The 20,280-nt window shown below is 45.5% G+C and overlaps 1 protein-coding gene across 5 annotated transcripts in view; it reads right to left on the bottom strand.

Annotated features, from left to right (window-relative positions):
* Positions 1–19,259, bottom strand: part of RGS3 (regulator of G protein signaling 3) — a 124,668-nt gene extending 105,409 nt beyond the window's left edge. For 3 of the 5 annotated variants that reach the window (XM_081152578.1, XM_081152583.1, XM_081152587.1), the window contains exons 1-3: positions 19,218–19,259; positions 17,133–17,209; positions 16,408–16,474 (exon numbers count right to left, since the gene is read on the bottom strand). In XM_081152578.1, the coding sequence (XP_081008704.1) occupies positions 16,408–16,474; positions 17,133–17,162 (97 nt within the window). In that variant the 5' untranslated portion in view covers positions 17,163–17,209; positions 19,218–19,259. Of the gene's footprint in view, positions 1–2,180; positions 2,411–16,407; positions 16,475–17,132; positions 17,210–19,217 lie in introns of those variants that run through there. The other 2 variants (XM_081152582.1, XM_081152588.1) reach the window with 1 other exon arrangement.
* Between the last annotated feature and the right edge of the window lie 1,021 nt (positions 19,260–20,280).

Below are 20,280 nucleotides of genomic sequence, written 5' to 3'. Positions count from 1 at the left end.
TCCATAGCTTCCATAGCTTCCAAACCTGCCTGATCCCAAAGTATTTTTTTGACTTCTTAAAATTAGATTCCCAGGCTCCGCCCCAGATCTAGTAAACTGGGATTTCTGGGAGAAGATCCTAGGAATCTGTGTTTTTAATAGGCTCCCTAGGTGCTTCTGATAATTGGCCAGGTTAGTAACCACTGATACAAATCTTCATTCATGAGCAGACAAGCAAAGATCACTGGATGTATGAAGTCAGCAGCCTGGAAAGGGGGTGGCTTTTATCAAGGAAACAAGAGTTAATTCAGGAAACAGGAGAGAATTTTTCCAGTGTCAATCAGTGTACTTGGAGAGATCTGAGAGGGGACTGCATACCCAAGAGCAGAAGGCTCCCCACCCCGCCAGGTTCCTGCCTGCTGCATACTCAGGTCAGTCCCAGGTTCAAGCAGCAAGCTTCCCTGAAGCCATCTGAGCCAGCCCTGAGGCCCTGGCTGGGCAGGGCATCCCTTCCTGCTGGGCTAGACCCTCCCCCACTGCCTAGATCTGGCTGGGAGATTAATTCCATAGAAGCAAGTGGAGCGATGCAAGTCAATAGTCACATCATACCAGTATAAGGAAAAGAAATGGGTTGCAAAACTGTACTTACAATATAATCTCTATTTTCTTAAAATTAGACACAGCATTGCCCATACACACACAGAAATAAGTCTGGAAGGACATAACCCAAAATGGTAACAATGGTGTTTTCTGGGGAGTCAGACTACAGGTGATTCTTTTCACTAAGTTTTCAATAATGAATACATTTTGCCATAATACAGAAGAAAAGACAATGAAACAGTTTTACTTTTTAATCAGGATGCAGCTAATGTAACAGGGCCTCACAGCTCTCTGACTCTTCCCTGACCCAGCAACTCAGATCATCCTGCACACCCCCCTTGTCTGGCACAGTCCCACATCCCAGTGAGGTGCTCAGGAATTGCCTCCGTGTTGGAAGGACTAAATGAGATGATGCCGGTAAAGCACTTGGCACAGGCATGGCACATGGTAGGTGCTCAACAAATGGTGGCTAGTTACCTCCACCAACTGGGCCAGTGAATACCAGGATGCCAGACCACAGGCCACTTCTAGGGGTCAAGACACTGCTATTCCATCACTTCCTCGGCCCCTAGTTTAAAGGCAGGCTGTGAAGAGCCGCGTGTGACAGAGGGAGCGGGAGAGGAGGAGGGCCGGAGCCCCAGGAAGGGCCTGACTCCCTGGGTGCTCTGTCTTTGAATTCTGAGCAAAGTCCAGTCACGTTGCAGTAACTGTCCCAACTTTCATAAAGAAAACTGTATAAGGGTTCGAAACTTTATGCTGGGCAGGCTGCCTCGGAAGGCTTCAGCTCAGGTACCAACTGTCACTGGCTCACTGGGAGACCTTCCTCTCCGTGGATCTCAAGTCTTCACAGAGGAAACACAACGCCCTCTCCACAGGGAGTTGCAGAACCATCGAGGAAACCAAGGGAGAGCCGTGAAGGGCTGATTCCAGGACGGCCGTTTTCTTCAGGAAAGCTACTTGGAAAGCTGGGTTTGTCCAGACCATGGGGCAGCTGCTGTCCAGCTGTCACTGGGGCGCTTGGGGGCAGGAGCCTACTGCCCACTTCTTTCCACCTCAAGCCCCCAGGGCAGCCCTGTGACCCTCCTGAGAGCCTGGTCACTCCTGGAGGAGAGGGTTCTCCCATTCTGCTGCGGGTCAGATATCCACTAGAGCAGTCACACTGGAGCTTCCAAGGCGCGCCCACGAGGAGCCAAGGCCGCCTGGGCTGACCCGCAGCTGCCCTGTCGCTGCGCCAAAGGAGAGAGGGCCCCGGAGATGTAGTAACAAGGCCCTGATTAAACCCTGAGCCCCCCACTAATGGGAAACTCAGTGGTGACAACCTGAGTCTCTGAAAGATTAACTGGGGCATGATTATTCCCGCCAAGTGAGGCAGAACCAAATGCGCTTGGCAGGAGCGGCCAGGCAGCAGGTGGTGCCCAGCGGCTTGCCCGGCCTGAGCCTGCGCCTGGGCCCCTCCTGGGCAGCCACAGGAGGAAGGGGCCAGAGGAGGTGCCCTAAAGCGAAGGATCGCCTGCTCCGGCCTCACCTGGCACCGTGGGCGCCCTTTCGGGGCGCTGAGAGCAGGGTGCAGCAGCCCTGGCAGCGGCCGCACGGGCACTTACCAAAGGTGGTGAGGTAGAAGGACAAGCCCGGGTGCGCACGGCGGCTCCCGAGGGAGACGCGGTGCAGGGAGCGCGCCATGGCCGCCCGCTCCGGCCGGCGGGAGGCCTGCAACCCGAGGCGTCTGTGTTGCTCCCCGGTAACCGAGGCAGCAGGTTCACCCGCCCCCACCCGCCCCGGCGCCGGTGCCTCTGAGCCGCGGCGGGCGCCTGGGCCGGCTGCTGCGCGCGTTTGAACCGGCGGGCGCGCCGGGCCCTGATTGGCCCGCGCGGGTTTGAACGGGGAGGTTTCCACCTGACGGAGCAGGCGCGGGCCGAGGCGGCGAGGCGCGGCCCCCCGGCGGCACGGGCAGCCGCCAAGGCCGGGGTGGCGGTTCTCCCCAGAAGCCCGCAGACGGGCAGCCGCGCCAGGGCTCCTGGCTCCAGGACGGCTCCAGGCTGGAGGGGCCATCCCAGGAGAGGCGTGGCCCCTGGGCTGCGCACCGGCCGCGCTCGGCCTGCTGGTCCAGCTCCCCCGGGCCAGCAATTAGCCAGGTTTGTAACATGCTTCTGAAGCTCAGACCTGTAATCACCGGACCTGAGCAAAGGGAAAGGAGCACCCTCCTGGCCCAGGGGACTTTGGAAAAGTGTTCTCCACACTTGGATGGGCCCACCCCCCAGGCTGCAGCCCCATCCCAAGCCCTGCCCTCTCCCTCTCCTGCTGGAGCCTGCTCTTGGACCAGAACAGCCTGACACAGGTCCAGACTGGAGCAGCTTGCTCCAGCCAGCCTTATGGTCCTGCATCAGCAGTCTGGTGCCAGGGGACAGGAGGACAGGCTCCCAGCATCTGAGGGGACAGAGACACACAATACGCAGAGGGGGTAGATGCTTTCAATCTCCAGAGCCTGCTGCAAGGAGGCAGAGCTGGAAGAAAGGTCAGCCCCTGTGCCTCTTTGTCGGCAAACATTCATGGGATGCCTCCTGGGAGCAGTTTCACACCAAGACATCTGCTCGGCAAATCTCTGACTGTGGCTCCTGTGGGAGGGAAAGCTGCTGGTCTTGTGTAAGTCTAAAAATGGGAAGTGTCAGAAGTTGCCAACTGGATATTTGTGGCTCAGCGATCCACTCAAGACAGGGTTGGGGGATGTAAGAGAAAAAATGGGGAGAAAAGTTATATATATTGAGTACCAGGTGCCAGGGGCTGAGCTGGGCAATTTACACACAGCATCTCATTTAAGCTTCACGGTAAGCCTAGGAAGCATTAGCCCCAGTTTACCAGGGATAAATCTGAACCTCAGGCAGAGCGGGTGACTTGTCCAAGGTTGGAAGCTGAAATTTGAACCCAGGCCTGTCTGCCCCAAAGACCACCCTCCTTCTCTTCTTCCTTGGCCTCCATTCCTGCCCCATGGCCAACAGCAAGTGGAGGGAGCAGACTTGCTGCCTTAATTCAAGTAATGTAACTAGATGCCACAGGGCCAGCTGGCCACCAGCAGGGAGCAGAAACTGGAGAAGGAGCCCAGAAATCAGCAAACTAGTGGTCAAGTGCAAACGAGTCACATAAAAGCCAGCGGATTGCTTGAATCCTGGCATTTTGTAAGGCCCTGCTCTAACCTTTCCCCAAGCCTCACACCATGAGCACTGCCCTAAGCAGGGGCAAGCCAACTCCCCTGTCCCCAGACCAGTGGCAGATAGACTTACCTGTGCCCTGGACTTGAGTGTGCCTGATCTTACTCCTAGCTGGGAAGACCCAGATAGTTTTAGAGGCCAATTCTATAAGACCTCCAAGAAACAAATAATGTTGATGTAATTTAAACTGTTTCATATCTAGCCCAGCCAGTGTAGCTCAGGGGTTAAACATTGACCTATAATCTAGGAGATCACTTCAATTCCCAGTCAGGGCACATGCTGGGGCTGCAGGCTCGATCCCTAGGGGGCATGCAGGAGGCAACCAATGAATGAGTCTGTCATCATTGATGTTTCTATCTCTCCCTCTCCCTTCCTCTCTCTGAAATCAATAAAATATATAAAAAAAATAACTGTTTCATATCTAGAAAAAAATGGGGAAAAAACTGTCATTGTTAGATATGTCTAGGCAAAGACAAAAACTAGATAAGGTTAGCAACAGACTATAGACCAAAGGTCAAAGATAAAAATAAGAGAGAAATTAATTAAATAGTAAACATACATAGAAAAGATCTAGTAAAAAATGTGACAAAGGTGGACCCACATTCACCCACTTTTGATACATTTTTTTTTTTTAAGAAAAGTCAGGAATCTCTAGTTTTTAATATAGTATCTCCTAACTTTTAAATATTGGCTATTCACTAAAAAAAATTTTAAATATTATGTAGGCCAAGTAAAATATATCTCTGCCCCATAACAAGTTTGAAATCTCTGCTAGACCAAATCTGACTTATGGATATAAACACAAAAATTTTAAATAAAATATTAGCATGTCAAAACCAGCAGTAGATTCATGATCAAGTTTTATTCCAGGAATGCAAAGATGGTTCAAATTTAATTAATGGACATATTAGTCCAGGGGCCCGCCAACTATGCCTACAGGCCAAATCTGGCCCACCAACTATTTTTATGCAACAAATAGCTAAGAATGGATTTCATCTTTTTAAATGGTTGAAAAAAATAAAAAATATTAAAAGCTTTTCTATGGCCATAAAAATAATTACAATTTTTAAACTAAAAAATATATTTATAAAATATGTCATATATGTGTATATGTACAAAGAAGTCTTACAAATCAGTAAGAAAAATATAAATGTACCAACATGAATAATCATTGCACAAAAGAGAAAAATAATTCCCTAATGCATAAATTACTAGTAACCAAAAAAAGAACAAAGGGAAAAATCATCTGGTCCCACCATTTGCCTTCAGGAAATTCAAGCATTTGTATTTATAGGTGAGGAAACTAAGGTTCAGAGTTGTTAAATGAATCAGGTTGCTAAAATAGTAAGTGAACAGTGGAGAAATAAGAATCCAGCCAAAGAACCACTATAGAATATCATCTTTCACACCAATCATCTCAGACTATCTAGGCTACAACCTAGAAGGACTAAGACCTCCATGATTACTGACACATTAAAATTCAATTCAACAAATGTTTGCTAAGCTAAGCACCTATGTTGTGCTGAGCCTTACACTGAGCACTGGGGATATAGAAGCAAACAAGATGGAGCTTACGATCTAGTGAGACATTGGATGAGTGTTACAATAAAGGAAACACAGTAACCTGCAGAAACACTGACTAGCATCTCAGTCTGGGGAGTTGGGCAGACCAAGATGATAAAGGAAGTCAGAGAAGACTTCTTAAAGTCTGACCTGAAGGATTATTTAGCTAATCAAAAAGAGTGAAGGAAGGGTTACAGGCAAAAAGAACAAAACATGCAAAGGTCAGCAAATGAGAGGAGTGTTGTATATTTGAGGAACTGAACAATGGGAAGCAGTGGTAGAGAACTTACAGTGTGAGGGAGGAAGTAATATGCAAGAAAGTAAACATCATGCAGGGCTTCATATATTACTAAAAGGAGCTCGGGGTTAATCCTTAGAGCATAGGGCAGTCACCAAAAGATTTTAAGCAAGATCCCAAAGGCTTTAATTTATGTCTTAACAAGATCACTCTGGCTAACATGTGAAAAAATGGATTGCAATGGAGGAAGGGTAGCATGAGGGTTGGAATAGAAAGTGCTGGTAGGTGAAGTTTTTTCCAGTAATTCAGGCAAAAGATAATATTAGCAGTAGGGATGGAACGAGAGAATCAACAGGACTTGATGATTGATTGGAAGATAAAATGCAGGGAATCCTAGCTTGAGAAATTAAATGTGTAGAAGTGCCCTTTCGGGAAATGGAGACTGTAGAAGGAAGGGCTGAACTCAGGGAAGACTTGATGAGTTCAACTATGAGCCTGCCAAGATTGAGTCACCTATGTGCTGTCCAAGTGAAGTTGTCAAGTGAACTGCTGAATATACTGAACAGAAGTTCAGGAAAAATACTTACGCTAGAAATATAGATTCAGAAATTGCCAGTTAAGCCATGGGCATGGATAAGAGAGCCCACGGAGAATGTTTAATGTGAGAAGGCGACTCAGGAAAGACCCAAGAAGAATTCCAATGGAAAAGACAGGCAGAGGAAGAAAGGCTAGAAGGAAAGCCAGAGAATGTATTAAGAAGCAGATTATAGTCAATGATGTCAAATACTGTTGAGAGGTCAAGTAGGTTAATAACTGAGAAGTGTCCATTGGATTTAGCAACAAGGCAATCATTGTTGACCTTCTATCCCAGAATAAAATGCTGGAAGGCAACAGCTCCACATGAATGAAAATGTACAAAATTCACTCTAAAAGGAAAAATACCCTGGGCTCAAAGCCAGAGAATATTCTTGGGTCAGGTTTTTTTCTTGTCCTAAATTTAAACAGCCGGAATACTTTGTTAAGTGGTATTTTATTCACCCTTGAAATGCAGGAATTGCCTTTTAAAAGTATTTCTGCAATTCATCTTCAAGTTAGAACATAGTATCTTTCTTTGGGTTAGTGATTCTCTACAGAAGCAGATGCTAGTTGTTGTAACTACCACTGAGAAACTTTCACTTGCCTAAGATGCAGAAAACTTTGGTGACCTAAATACACAAACAGGGTCTAATGGAACTAAGTAAAAAATTCAAGATTTCAAGTGATCTGAGAGGTGTTATTTCAAAGTAGATGAGACAGCCACAGGAATGTAAAATAGTAAGTTGAGTCCAAAGATAAAAGCCAAAGACTTGAGCCAGAAAAAAAAAGCCAAGTCCCCATCTCTTCTAGAATGGCTATGTCCTTGTAGTTATGTCGGAAGCCCTTTTAGCTTCTTTAGGAAGCACCCCTTTTCCTAACCTGATAACAAGCAACTTGGGTTGGCATAGTCGGAGGCTCCAGAGGCCCACAAAATGTTTTCCAGACTTAAAGAATTATAAAAACTTCTGCCTCCAGCCAAGACATTGTAACGTCTTGGGACAGGATCTGATCCAAAAAAGTAGATTTTCCCTCACACCTGAAACAACTAAAAGACTGGAAAAAATATATGGAAAGATATGGACATCAAACAACAAAGTTCAGGGATCCCTGAGAAAAAGAAAACCAACAAGGTGAGCCCTACGATTGCCCCAGCTTATTGCCTGGAGAGACTTTCTGAAAGGGAGAAGGAACCCAGGCCAACTCCAAACCTCTGAGTTGAGGAGTTCAGGAGGCAGCTCAGATTCACAGGACAGAGTATCAGCAAGGAAAGGGCTGCACAAAGAGAGCTCCAGAGATCTGCAGAGGGTCTCCCCTCAAACCTTCATCCAAGTGCTGATGAGCTCATGGGTGTGAGAAAAGTACCTTGAGGCTGGGAAAAGAACCACCCCAAAAGATTAAAAGGAACAACCTTTGAAACTCCTGCGGGACCAGGAATAGTTCTTATTTTCATCAGCCAAAGTAGAAAGACATCCTAATTCACGGTGTACTGGGTAGGTACTCAGAAGGGCTTTGCCTCAATTTCAGGGAATAATTAGCTGTATACTAAATGATGTCCTGTCCCCATCTAAAAAATCTTAAAAGCAAGACCCAAAAGAATCAAAATGCATCTCAGAACAAGTTCAAGAATATTTATAGCAATACAAAAATATCCAACACCCAACAAAGTAATAGCACAATGTCTGATATCCAATAAAAAGTTACTAGGTATGTAAAGAAACAGGAAAATATGACCCACAGTGAAGAGAAAAATCAATAGAAACCAACCCAGAAATGACACAGATGATAGAATTAGCAGGTAACACATTAAAAAAGCTATTACCACTATATTCTGTATATTCAAGAATCACTTTGAAAGCATGTTAAGTAGAGACATGGAAGATACAAAAAGAGCCAAATTGAATATCTAGAGGTGAAAAATATAATGCCTGAGATGAAAAAATGTACAGGATGGGATTAACAGCAGATTAGACACTGCAGAAAAAGGATTAGTAAACTTGAAGACAGACATAGCAATAGAAACCATCCAAAATAAAACACAGAGACTTTTTAGGCCACAAAAGAAAAACAAACAAACATACAAACAAAAACACCCCAGAGCATTCATAAGCTGCAAGACAACTTCCAGGAGCCTAATAAATATGTAATTGGAATCATTGAAGGAGGTACGAGACATAAAATATATTTGAAAAAAATGGGTGAAAATTTCTCAGATGTGATGAAAGCTATAAACACACAAATCCAAGAAGCTCAATGAACCCCAAGCAGAAGAAACAAAGACACCTATACCAAAGCACATCATGATTAAACTGCTTAAAATCAGTGATAAAAAGAAAATCTTTAAAGTGGCCAGAAAAAAACCCTCACATTACATAGAGGAACAATGATAAGAATGACATTGGACTTCTCATCAGAACTATGTACCAGAAGACAGTGAAGCAACATCTTATAAGTGTTGAAAGAAAAAACTGCCAACCTAGAATTCTTTACCCAACAAAAATATCTTTCAAAAATGAAGGTGAAAATAAATATTTTCTCAGACTTACAAAAGGTGAATGAATGGATTGGTCATTGACAAACCTGCGCTACAAGAAATTTTAGTCTTTCAGGCAGAAAGAAAATGATACCACATAGAAGTCTTGTTCTACACAAAGGAATTAAGAGAACACCAGAAATGGTAACTACATGGTTACATAAATAAGAGTTTTTTCTTATTATTTAAATATCTTTGAAAGAACAATATAACTAGGATAGGATTCATTAACTGAAACCACCCAGAGCTCTCTGCAACCTGGAATAAATTGTTATATATTGCCTTGTCCAAATTCTGATAATTGAAAGAAGCAAACTCCAGGGAAGCTATTAGCAAGTTCGCATTTGCAGTCATGTGGGAATGTTTCTACTTATAGAACAAAATAATATAGATATGTTTAGTATAAAATGCAGCAACCACAGCTGAGATCCGTGGCTCAGCTGGATTGCACTCAAGCTTGAATATAAGGGTTTTGTAGAGCAAAGCCACTTTCTGGATCAGTATACTGTGATAATGAGGTGCCCTTCCAGTGCACAGATCACTCAGGAACAGAGGTCATGGAATCCAGAGATCCCAAAAATTATCCAGGGAAATTTCATCAGGAATATATCTAGGTTGGTTTTACTGGAGCTGTAACAGAGAAGTGGCATGTGTTCCCTTTGCTTCCAGATTCTTATCAATCACTCTTGGACCCCTTTTTCGGCCCCTACCACTCTACTGAAACTGTTCTGAGGTCACCATTGACTTCCTAATTATGAAGATTACGTACTTTTCTCAGTCCTCATGCACCTTGCCTTAGTTTTCCTCCCACTTCTCTGAATATTCCTTTGTTTTATGACTCTTCCTGCCTTCCAGAGAGAGTAATTTACCCAGTTATGCCCTTTCATTTCCTCCTCCCTCAATATTCTCCCCTCTGGGATCTCATCCACTCTTATTGCTACTCTTACCTATTCCGATGATGACGGCTCTCAAACCTCTCTCCAACCACAAGGCCCAGGGCCACCTCTGCTTTGACACTCACCAACATTCTCCCTCCTCTCTGCACCCACCTCTGGCAGCTCTGTGGCTCTAATTGTCCGCTTCCATATCTTTTTACCCTATTAGATTGTGGGCAACTCTAGTGCAGTGACTGAGATGTGTTTTCTTGGTAGCTGCCTACTGCCCAGCCTAGTACCTAGCACACATTTTAAAAAGCCAAATCTTGCTAAGAAACTCAGGTCTAAAATCAGCATACAAGCATAGATTATGAGTAGCCAAAAGTACCCTCAAATAAGCCATTAGTCTCCTATAAAATGCACATGGTGTTGTAAATCAAAAGGGGGACAGCAAGTTTACTTTCCCCATCTTGTACGCCTGCTGGGATGTACTTTCACTGAGTGGCAGAGCTGGAACAACCCCCACCAGTTGCATTATATTCTGCCACTCCCTCCTACCTGTGCTTCATTTTTTTATTGAATTTCCATAAGTGAAAAGCATATATAACAATTCCATTGCAAACGTTTGATGTTCAGGGATTCCAACTACATCAAAGGTTGATCTTTCTTTAAACTGATTCTTCCTTTTCACTTCACAGTTTGATAATGACAGCACCTCACTACATCAGGCTGAAAATTCTTTGACTCCTCCCTCTCCCTCTTTTCAGGTTCCAGGTTCTTGCTAATTCTTCCATTGTACAGTGTACCTTTGTCTCCACCCTTATTGCCACCTACATAATCCAGGCCTGGATCACCTCTCACTTTGACTTCTGTGATAGCCTCCTAATTGATCTCGCTGGTCTTGCTTGTCTCTCTCTAAATCAAGTTTCACTGCCATTATATTAACATTTTGTAAATGTTAGTCTACTCTCTGTAGCCTGGCATTCAAGGCCTGAACAATCTAGTCATAAGCTGTCTCCAGTCCTACCTTTCACTCATCCTAGACAGGAACACTACTCTCCTTGCCTACCTCCCAAACTTTTCCTATCTGTGTCAATTCTCTCCACCTAAAGGCTGCCTCCACAAACATCTCCACTTGCCAAAACTTAACTGGGCCTCAGATAGCAGCATCCAAAGTACCCACTCCTCATCGCTGTAGCCAGCTCCCCTTCGTACCACTCAGCTCACACTGCTACATTATAGGTACCCTAGAGAAAAGAGATATGTCATATACGTTCTTTATTCATTCGCTCATTTAGCGTAGATTATTGAGCATTTACTATGTACCAGGCATTTAAGTCTGTGCTAAAGATATGCAGTGAAGACAGGTGCCACTCATAGAACTAACAGTCTGGCAGGAGAGGGTGACAGTGGACAAGCTGTGAACCCTCGAGGCTATGAGAAGTGAAAGGGGAGACTCACCCTGACAGTGGTTAGGGAAAAACTCCAAATAGGTAACATGTAAGTTGAGACCTGAAGGACGAGTAGAAAGTAGTCAGGCAGAGGAGGGAAAAAGAGAATTTTACAAGTTGAAGGAAAGGTACAGAAAAAAAAAGTCCAAGGAGAGCTCATTAAAAACAATCATTGTTGGATCTCATAGAATAAGGCGTGAGTGCAGGGCCTGGGGCTGGGGGAACTGGCAGCCAAGTCAGAGCCCTGCGCGTAAGACTTATAAAACAAGCAAAGGAGCCCGGGTGGTTGAGCACTGACCTAGGAACCAGGAGGTCACGGTTTGATTCCCAGTCAGGGCACATGCCTGGGTTGCCAGCTTGATCCCACAGGAGGGGGCGTGCACGAGGCAGCCGATCAATGACTCTCTCATCATTGATGTTTCTCTCTCTCCCTCTCCTCTGACAGAATCAGTAAGGACATATTTTGCTTTAAAAATGCAAAGGAGGTTGATTTTGATTCTGAGGGCAAGGGAGAGTTTTAAGGAAAGTGGTATCAGGATCATATATGCATGTTGGAAAACTGGGAGAACAGATGATAGCAGGAAGAACAGGGGTTCATCCCTAGCCAGTTTGGCTCAGTGGTTAGAGCATCGGCCGGCGCTCTGAAGGGTCCCGGGTTCGATTCCAGTCAAGGGCATGTACTTTGGTTGCAGGCTCGATCCCAGCCCCGGTTGGAGAGAACAGGGGTTCATGTGGTAACCTGGATGAAAGAAGGAGCAGAAGGAACAGACAAGAGCATAGATTTGGTGACTAATTAAACTCGGAGCCATGAGTGGAAAAGGTCAGAGGTGATCACACAGCCTAGACTAGTGCTTTGCACATAAGTGCTCAATTAATATTTATGAAAGAAATGAATAAATAAGTGATTGAATGAAAAAAAATGTACCAATGAATGAGAGGCAGAGAAAATTATTTTTAGAGATCTTTCAAGACAGAGCCATCCTTAGAAGTAATATAGACTCAAGAAAAAAAAAATCTGAACTTGCTGGTTTATACGTTCCCTGAGTTTTTAAACAGGTGAAATCAAGATAAATTTAGGAGACACAAAGCAATATCAGAACCTCAAAGTGCTTTTGGTGTTTCTAATTTTCTAAGTGCTGCCTCCCTGTGTCTCTGCTCCCAACTTCCCTAAATCTCAGGCCTCTGGGCATGTCCCAGAATTTTCTACACTTCTGAAATAGTTCCTCCAAAGGCAATCTAAAGTGTTCAAAGACTAATTAATTTGTCAAATATTTAATGAGTGACTACTACAAGCTAGGCTATAACCTAGGGCTATAACCATAACAATAAACACTACCCCATCCCTCGGGGAGCAACTAGTCCCCTTGGGCATTTAAATTGGGTCACATATGTAAATGGTAAAATGTGGATTTTTCTCCATTTACTCATAAAGAAGTCTCTTTGGCTGTAGACATTGGCCTCAGAAATAACCAGAGGCCTCCCATCATTGAAGGATATCATTTTCATAAGGTGACATCGCCACCTAGTGGTCCTAAACAACTTTACGGCTTGATCCAGGAAAATTTCTAGCTGTATTCCTGGGAATGACTCTCCACCATGGCCCCAGAACTTCTCTTCTATCAGGATAATCTAGGGGTTGATTCTCTAACATATAAGAGGTACCCTATATTTGTTAAATAAATGTATAAATAGACAGGCAAATTAATCTCATACCCTGGTGCCTTCTGGCAACTGAAAGAGAAAACTTATAAATTCCCAGATTCCTCTGGGCTCTGAAGGGCCTCTAATCAATTCTATAAAGGCCAGACATATTTCTGTCCCTAACTTAGCAAAAAATTCCTTTAGGTGCATTTGGATAAGCTCAATTTTTTTTCAAGGTTACTGCTGCCATGGATGAAACCCTGACTCTCTGCCACCTAAGGCGTTCTGTAACCCAAAACCAATGAAGAACGCGTGTTACCCCAGATGCCAGGACCAATACTAAGACAAGAGATGGCTGGCAAGGAGGAGGTGTGAACATAGAATATCCGAAGGCACTTTCACTGACTCTGCTTCTACACATAGGTCAAGCTGGGCCAGATGTCATCGGGAAGTGTGCTCAGAAAACCATGGTGCCCCAAACAAAGGGACCTATTCCTAGTAAAGATCACAAAGCAAGCAGAAAAGAACAAACGCCACCAGACTAGTTTCTCAGGAATATAAGGCTCCTGGGACAATATACCAACAGGCTGCCTCAAGTCCTCTTGTCTGCTCAAGTGCACAAAGGGGCCTCCACGTGACCCTGGTGGGGCCCCCTAGCTCTTAGGCCTTAATTCTCCTGACTGCTTTGGCCCAGATGGAGCAATGGCACCTGAACAGTTACCTGGCTCCTCCTCCCTCAGAATATTGGGAGGCTGAAGGAAAGGGTTAATGAGGGCTCCCCTCCATTATTTTCCACGTGGCCTCATCCTCTCTTTCCGGCTAAGACTGTCAGCTGCATTAAAGAGAGGGTATCAGAGAGGCACTGGAGCACAGTGCATGAGAAGATCAGGGGCCCAGTTTCTAAGCCCCACCCTTTGACAGCTGGCCTTTGACTTGTGGCAAATGACTTAACCTCGCCAGCAAGGCCACTAGGTACTGCTGTGAAGGCTGTGGACCAACTCTAGGGGTGTAATCACTGTACATTTATACACTCCCAGATAATTTTTCAGTAGTTGGTAGAAAAGGGGGCCTTTTTCTAATTCACTCAAAGGCCCCAGTGGGTCATCACCAGCCCTGCATTCTGAGCCTCGGTTTCCTAATCTATAAAATGAGGACAACCCCTATTTATCTATAGGCTTGGCCAGAGAACCATCCAAAATAGTGGATGTAACGCACCTTGAAAACTGTAATGTGGCATGTAGATTATATTTCCCTAAAGTCTGTTTGTGATTATCCAAATTTGAGGGATTGGTATAAGAGAGGTGGAACAAGTTTCAGCCTACTAATGTCTTATCTCCCTTTGAAAACAGAAGCAAAGGCCAGTGGTCAGACGGCAAATATCTTCTCACTCAAAATATGTCATGATTCAAAAGGTAACTTTGTCCTCATCAACAGGACTGAAAAGACTGTGCCAATTTCTGAGAAATGGGGTTTGCTCGAGTGGTCAGGTCTAAGAGTAGGCTACGGAAAAGTGGAAAAAGTTGTAAATTTTTAAATTCCCACAAAAATCGTTCTGCAATGTAATAATGTACATTTGACAAATATTATTTTCAGGAAAACAGCCCACATAATGCCTCCTGGATTCCTCTCACCATGAAGATCCAGCTAAATATAGTTCAATCTAGTAACACAAATGATGTCATATAATTTGATTTGGCTTGGGAACGAGAAGGAATGGGTAGGCAGCAGTTTGAACTTTCTAATTTGGTCTGTTTTGAGACAATGTTAAAAAGGAGTTGAACATTTAATCTGCCTTTCTTGCATGAACTGTACTTAGGGTGACCAAATAACTGATGAGGGATAAGTTTCTTTTTATAAAAAGCTCGTAGGCCCAGCCCAGAGTTCCAATTCTGGCATAACAGTATAAGGAGCTTCATGGACTGCTCTCCAGTGTTTTTAATTTTTTAAGTCTCTAGAAGTGACCCTAAGAACATCCAGCAAATGAAGAAATATTTGTTCAAAAAGCTCTACAAAAGCTCCATAAGAACGTCAAGAATCTATGATATGTGCTCTCCCTTTCCCAAGTTCAGAGAGACCGAAACTCTACTCCAGGCTGTTGCAGCCCAAGAACACAGTGCTCCCTCACCCCTCAATGCCAAGTCAGAGGGCTGTCTTCTGGGAAGGGACAGGATGTCATCATTTCTCATCCTGCCACCAGTTACCTGCTGCTGAGGCTCAGTTTCTGCAAGTACAACCGAAAGGGACTCTCTTCTTCCACCCAGCCCCCACTTGTGGGAAGGAGGCTTGACCCTGAGTGCAGAGCCACTGAGAATACTGGGGCCCTGACTGCCCTTGCCCAGGCTCATGGGACATAGGGCCGAGCTCTTATTGGGTACATGAGAATTTCATTATATTATTCTCTCTACTTTCATGTAATTTTGAAATTTTTTATATTAAAAAGTTGAAGGAGCCCTGGCCACTCTGGGTCAGTCGGTTGAGCACCGTCCTTTGCACATAGAGGTTGCCAGTTTGATTCCTGGTCAGGGCACATGACAGGTTTCCTGCTCAATTCCTGGTAGGGGGTTTGCAGGAGGCAGCCAATCTATGTTTCTCTCTCACTGATGTTTCCATTTCTCTCTCCCTCTCCCTTCTTCTCTCTCTAAAATTAATTTTAAAAACATGTTTTTAAAAAAAGAAAGAAAAAAGTTGAAGGACAAATCTAAGAAAAAAATATTTCCAAAACTCAAATTCAAGCAATCCTGAGACTCTAAAATTCTGAGTCTTTATGATCAGGGAAATGTTCCTGCAGGTTCAGTACCTTAAAAACACAAGAATATTACACATAACACAACAAATATTATTGGATAATTATGTGGAAGCCATCCTCTAAAGAAACCATTTCCAGAGAAAGGGGAAAAGCTAGGAGCACAGCAGGGGTTCCCTCAGGTCAAATTCATCTTCCTACAACTGGAAACCTTTCAGAGCTTCAGAGAGGAGATAAAAGTGACCCAGAAAACAGATGCCAGAAATATCTCTCCCCCCTCCCAGAAACAGAGAATGAGTCTTTTGATTAAGCAGCAGCTACGTTTAATCACCAAATTATTCTGGCCCTAATGGAAGAGAAACAATCCAAGTTTAAAAGAGGTAGGGCTCGTTCTCCCTCACTTATTTTAGAGGCAAGTAAAGGTGAATAAAGAAAACAGAATCCCTAAGCTCAGGTTCTGCTAAAGACTCCATGGAGGAGAAGTCCCCTCTCCTCCCAGCCCTATGCCCAAGGTCACTGTCCTCAGGTTTCCAAGCATCCTGCTATGGAATAGGCTGCCCCGTGATGCCTTCTGCTAGGCCTCCAGAGGCTCTTCTCTCTGCGGCCCAGAGAGGTGGCTCTCATCCTCATAATCAGTGGACTGCAGAATCCTCAGCAGTTTGAGCTCAGGGTTCCAGCTTGTGCTAGACGTACTCGCTGAAAGGTCGTTTGGGGTCCTCTCTTGGGCTTGCGGCACAACCTCCATCTGAGTACTAATGTTTTTGTTAGTGGGTTCTGTCTTGGATAATTTAGGATCTAAAAGAAGACACAGCCATTAATTGTACCTGTAGCCTTCTCCAATTAACTGTGACAAATGGAGGACAGAAAAGGAAGGGCTGGGGTATCTTCAGGACCCTTCTGAGGAACGAGGACTGTGTCATCCAGGGAGGTGAACCATCCTGGTCAACACAGGCTCAGTTCTCCCTGTCCTCAGTCACTTCCTAAGGTTCCTCCACCCTAATAACTTACTCTGCTCACTGGGGGAGGAATCCAGGTAGTTCTCAGCATAGTCCATCTGCGGTCTCTCTGTGGAATCCTGAAATTCATTGGAGTAAGTGTAAGGAAACTTGAAACTTTAGGAAACAAAGGATTTTTCTAAATGATGTTTTTCTTGGGGAAATTAACATCTATGACAAGACCAACTCCCACCCCCTGAGACTGAAGAGGGAAGCTTGTGCAATATCATACTTTCTTTGCCCTCCGGGCTGACCAGATGAAGCCAGAACCCACTTTCCCCATTCCCACCTGCAAGGTGGCTGTCAACAATCCCTCCCATTCCTGTATGCACATACTGTCCCTTCTATCAAGAGAGGAAGTAGATTTCCCCTCCTCTTGAATCGCTACACTTGCGATTTTTTGACCAATAAAATAGGGCAGAAGTAACGCTGTTCCAGTTCCTGGCCATCCCTTAACAAGTGCTTGCATGATATTACTATGCTGTCAAGAAGCCCAAAGTGGCCACATGTAGAGAACTCATTAGCAGAACCAAGGCAATTTGGCCAACAGTCCCAGCCCAGCCTCCAGCTGAATGTGGCTCCATGAGTGACATCAAGCAAGACTGGGCACACTATCCAGTCCACCCACAGAATCATGAGAAATAACAGACCACTATGGTTTCAGCTTTGGGTGGTTTGTTAGACAGTAACAGATAACTGAAACAGGGCCCTAGCAGAACGGCCCTTGGACACTCTTACCTGTTTCAAGGTGGGGCCATTGTTCTTCATCTGTTGCTGCTTTTTGTCACTTTCCTGACCTGGTTGAGTTCTGTGACCTAGTGACCACAAAGTTACCTCAGTTCTCTTCTTATTTGTATTCATATCCTATTGTTGGGCCCCTAGTTGACCCCCTAGTCTACAAGTGACTCTCTATCCAGGACAAAACAGGACCTTAGAGGCAGCTAAAAGGGAGTTAGGCCTTCTGAGTTCTATCTGTGATTCTGGTCACTGGTGACTGCGCCCAAATCTATTACAGAGCTAGAGATTAAGGTAAAGTGTGTGCTGAAAGACCCAGGATTCGCTCAAGAAACCTAAGGGACAGCTACCTGCACAGCATAGCAGCAAAAGAAACCCTAACTCTACCTTTTCAGTTTATGAATATTCCTCTGACCTTCTTGCACCATACCTAACATAACCATATTGGTTTCTGAAAACGAAACCCCTTCGCCCAAGAAGCTCTAGTTCCAGAATAATTCTTTTGCATCAGTTTTATCCCCGGCTAGTCCTGAAATGCACTGATTCTTTCCACTCTCAGTCTCCATTTCTCTAAACGAACATCTTCCAAGCTACCACCAGAGGTGGTAAAAGGCAAAGCCAGTCAAGGAACTCCTTTGCTCGGCACTTCTACTGGCTCCCTACCAGCACTGGTTCCCACAATGGCTGCACACTAAAACACTGGAGAGTCCTCAAAAACACTGAGGCCTGGGTGCCAACACCAGAAACCCTGATGTAATAGGTCTCGGGTGCAGCCCAGGAATTAGGGCTTTAAAAGCTCAGTGGGCAGTCAAGGTGTAGCACCACTGACCTGGATGATAAAGGCCAAAGTCTCAGCAAGCTACAAGCCCCTGCCCACCCCTCTCCCTTAAATACGCAACCCATAGCCGCAGTGCGCAGCTCAGCGTCCCGAGCAGCATGCTGCTCCAAGATAACTTTGTGTGGGCTGTTCCCACTTCCAGGAATTCTCTTCCATGTCAGGAATACTCTCACACGTGCCCAAGATCCAATGCAAACATCGTCTCTTCCATAAGGCCTTTCTCAACTCAGTGAAGACAGGCCACTGCTCTAAGCACATGATTCAAAGGGGCACCCGTCAGCCAAGCAAAACTGCTCCTATTAAAGGCATCAGGAAGAGGAACTAAAGGCCCCAGAGTGAAATTCGAGGGAGCGTGGAACACCCTGGACGGGGGGCTAACCTTGGACAAGTCACCTCCTGCCCTGAGCCATAGCTCCGGTCTGTCTACCTCCCATGTAAAGCTGAGGAGCCTTAGATCTTCGATCCAGAGGACACCGTTGGTATCAGAGAGCTCAGTGGGACAGGAAATGAACCAAGAGAGCAAGCAGCTTCCTTGCCAGCAGACACCTCATTGGAGCCCTCCCAGCACCCCAGAGTTGGAGAGTGAATTCTGATGACTAAACAGTCAGCAGTGTCCAGTCTAAGTAGGGCAGAGCTTTAGGGGGATTCTTTCTCTGTCCTTCCCTCCCCTTCTGCACTCAAGCTGAGAAATGTCAGTCAGAGGGACAGGGGTGTTTCCTTCAGCTCAGACATGGTAAGAACTCCAAAAAAGTCGAGATAGCATTCCTATCTCCAGCATGAACACCAGAGGAAAAACATCACCTGTCTAGAATTTGCTACCTGCTCCTAGATGGGCCTAGGTAATGTGTTCATCTCAACCTGAGGCTGCAGAGACTAAGCTGTGGCAGAGCTCTCTTGGGGCTTCAGCGAGGGCCCCGACCTCTGCCTCGGTGGCCAGTGGGCCTCAGTAACGTGGGTTTGCTCATACCCCGCAAACCACTCTGCTGTTTCTGAAGTAGGACCTACGGGGCAATGGCTCTGCCTCCTTGTGGTCCCTCTCAGATCCCACATGGAGCAGACACCCGGCCCAGCGCGCTTGTATGTAAATATCTGAAGGAAGGGCGACGGCCAAGCCAAAGCGTCCCAGGGAGAATTCTGAGGGCCCGACAAGGCAGGTCCCCAAATGACAAACACATTCAGCTTCTCCTGCCCGCAGCCCATATTCTCCTTACCATAGCATGGGTCACAAACCACGGCACCAAAATGTTTACCTGAAGTGCTCTGGTTCCCTGGGTCACTCCTGGGTTTCTTTTTAGTCTCCTGAAACCCACATGAGGAAGAACTGAATTAGGACTTTGACAGTGAAGAAAATTTTTCAAAAAGTCTAAAAGAAGGAAGTTAATATCTGCAACCAAATAGGAGCTTTGTATGTATAATAGACGGAGGACAGGGAGAATCCCACCCCTCACACATCCCTTCCCACTCCAGGCTGCGCCCACTTGTCGTGGTCCCAGCATGTCCCAGGCATCCCCTCACTGCCACTCTACCTGCTTCCTAGTAGGCATCTTCAGCTTCCTCTGGGGCTGCCTCCCACGGCCTGGTAACCAGAGAACCAGCTGGATCCTCTCCTCCCTGATAGCTTCCACCCTCCCTCTGGGCTGCCTGCTGTGCCCTGCTCCACCATGGTGACACTCTCTCTCTCTAGTCAGGACCAAGCCAGGGCAGGGGTGGTGGTGGTGGCTGCTTCTTGAAACTGCAGTTTCCTGAGTTCTACATGTGACCCCGTATGACTGTGGCCACAATGTAACTAAATTTGGACCAAGATCAAGTATGAGAATTGTGGGCTAAGGGGGAATGGTACCTAGAGATCTGGCGGCAGCAGAGAACTTACCTTCTGTCTTCAGGCTATAATATAATTTCCTCCAATGTGCAGGATATCTCAACGTTGGTCTCTGGAGAAAAAAAGAAAAATGTAGATCTTTTACTTTCCCCAAATGTATCCCCCAAATTCATTCATCCATCTGGTCAACACACCTTCTGAGAACCCAGTGTGTGCAGCATAGTACCAGGGGCCCTGGAGATGAGAAAGGTGTAGGAAACAAAAGCAGAAGAAATAGAAAACACTGCTCTGCAGAGCCTTCCCCATACACTTGCTTTCGTTACATACAGCACAGTCCTTCTGTGGGGCTTGGGTCCAGAGTGGAAAGATAGGAGAGAAAGAAGAAATAGAAAGTCAACAGTTCTAGCCTTGAGGAGACGAGTTTGGATTTGCACTCAGACGTCTTGCTCTGAGGCTCCCTGAGTCTTACTTGCAGGGTGAGGCGGTGAACAGAC

The sequence above is a fragment of the Miniopterus schreibersii genome, assembly GCF_964146895.1.
Source record: "Miniopterus schreibersii genome assembly, chromosome: 11".
NCBI classification, from domain to species: Eukaryota; Metazoa; Chordata; class Mammalia; order Chiroptera; family Miniopteridae; genus Miniopterus; species Miniopterus schreibersii.
This window is presented reverse-complemented; position numbering and strand designations above follow the sequence as displayed.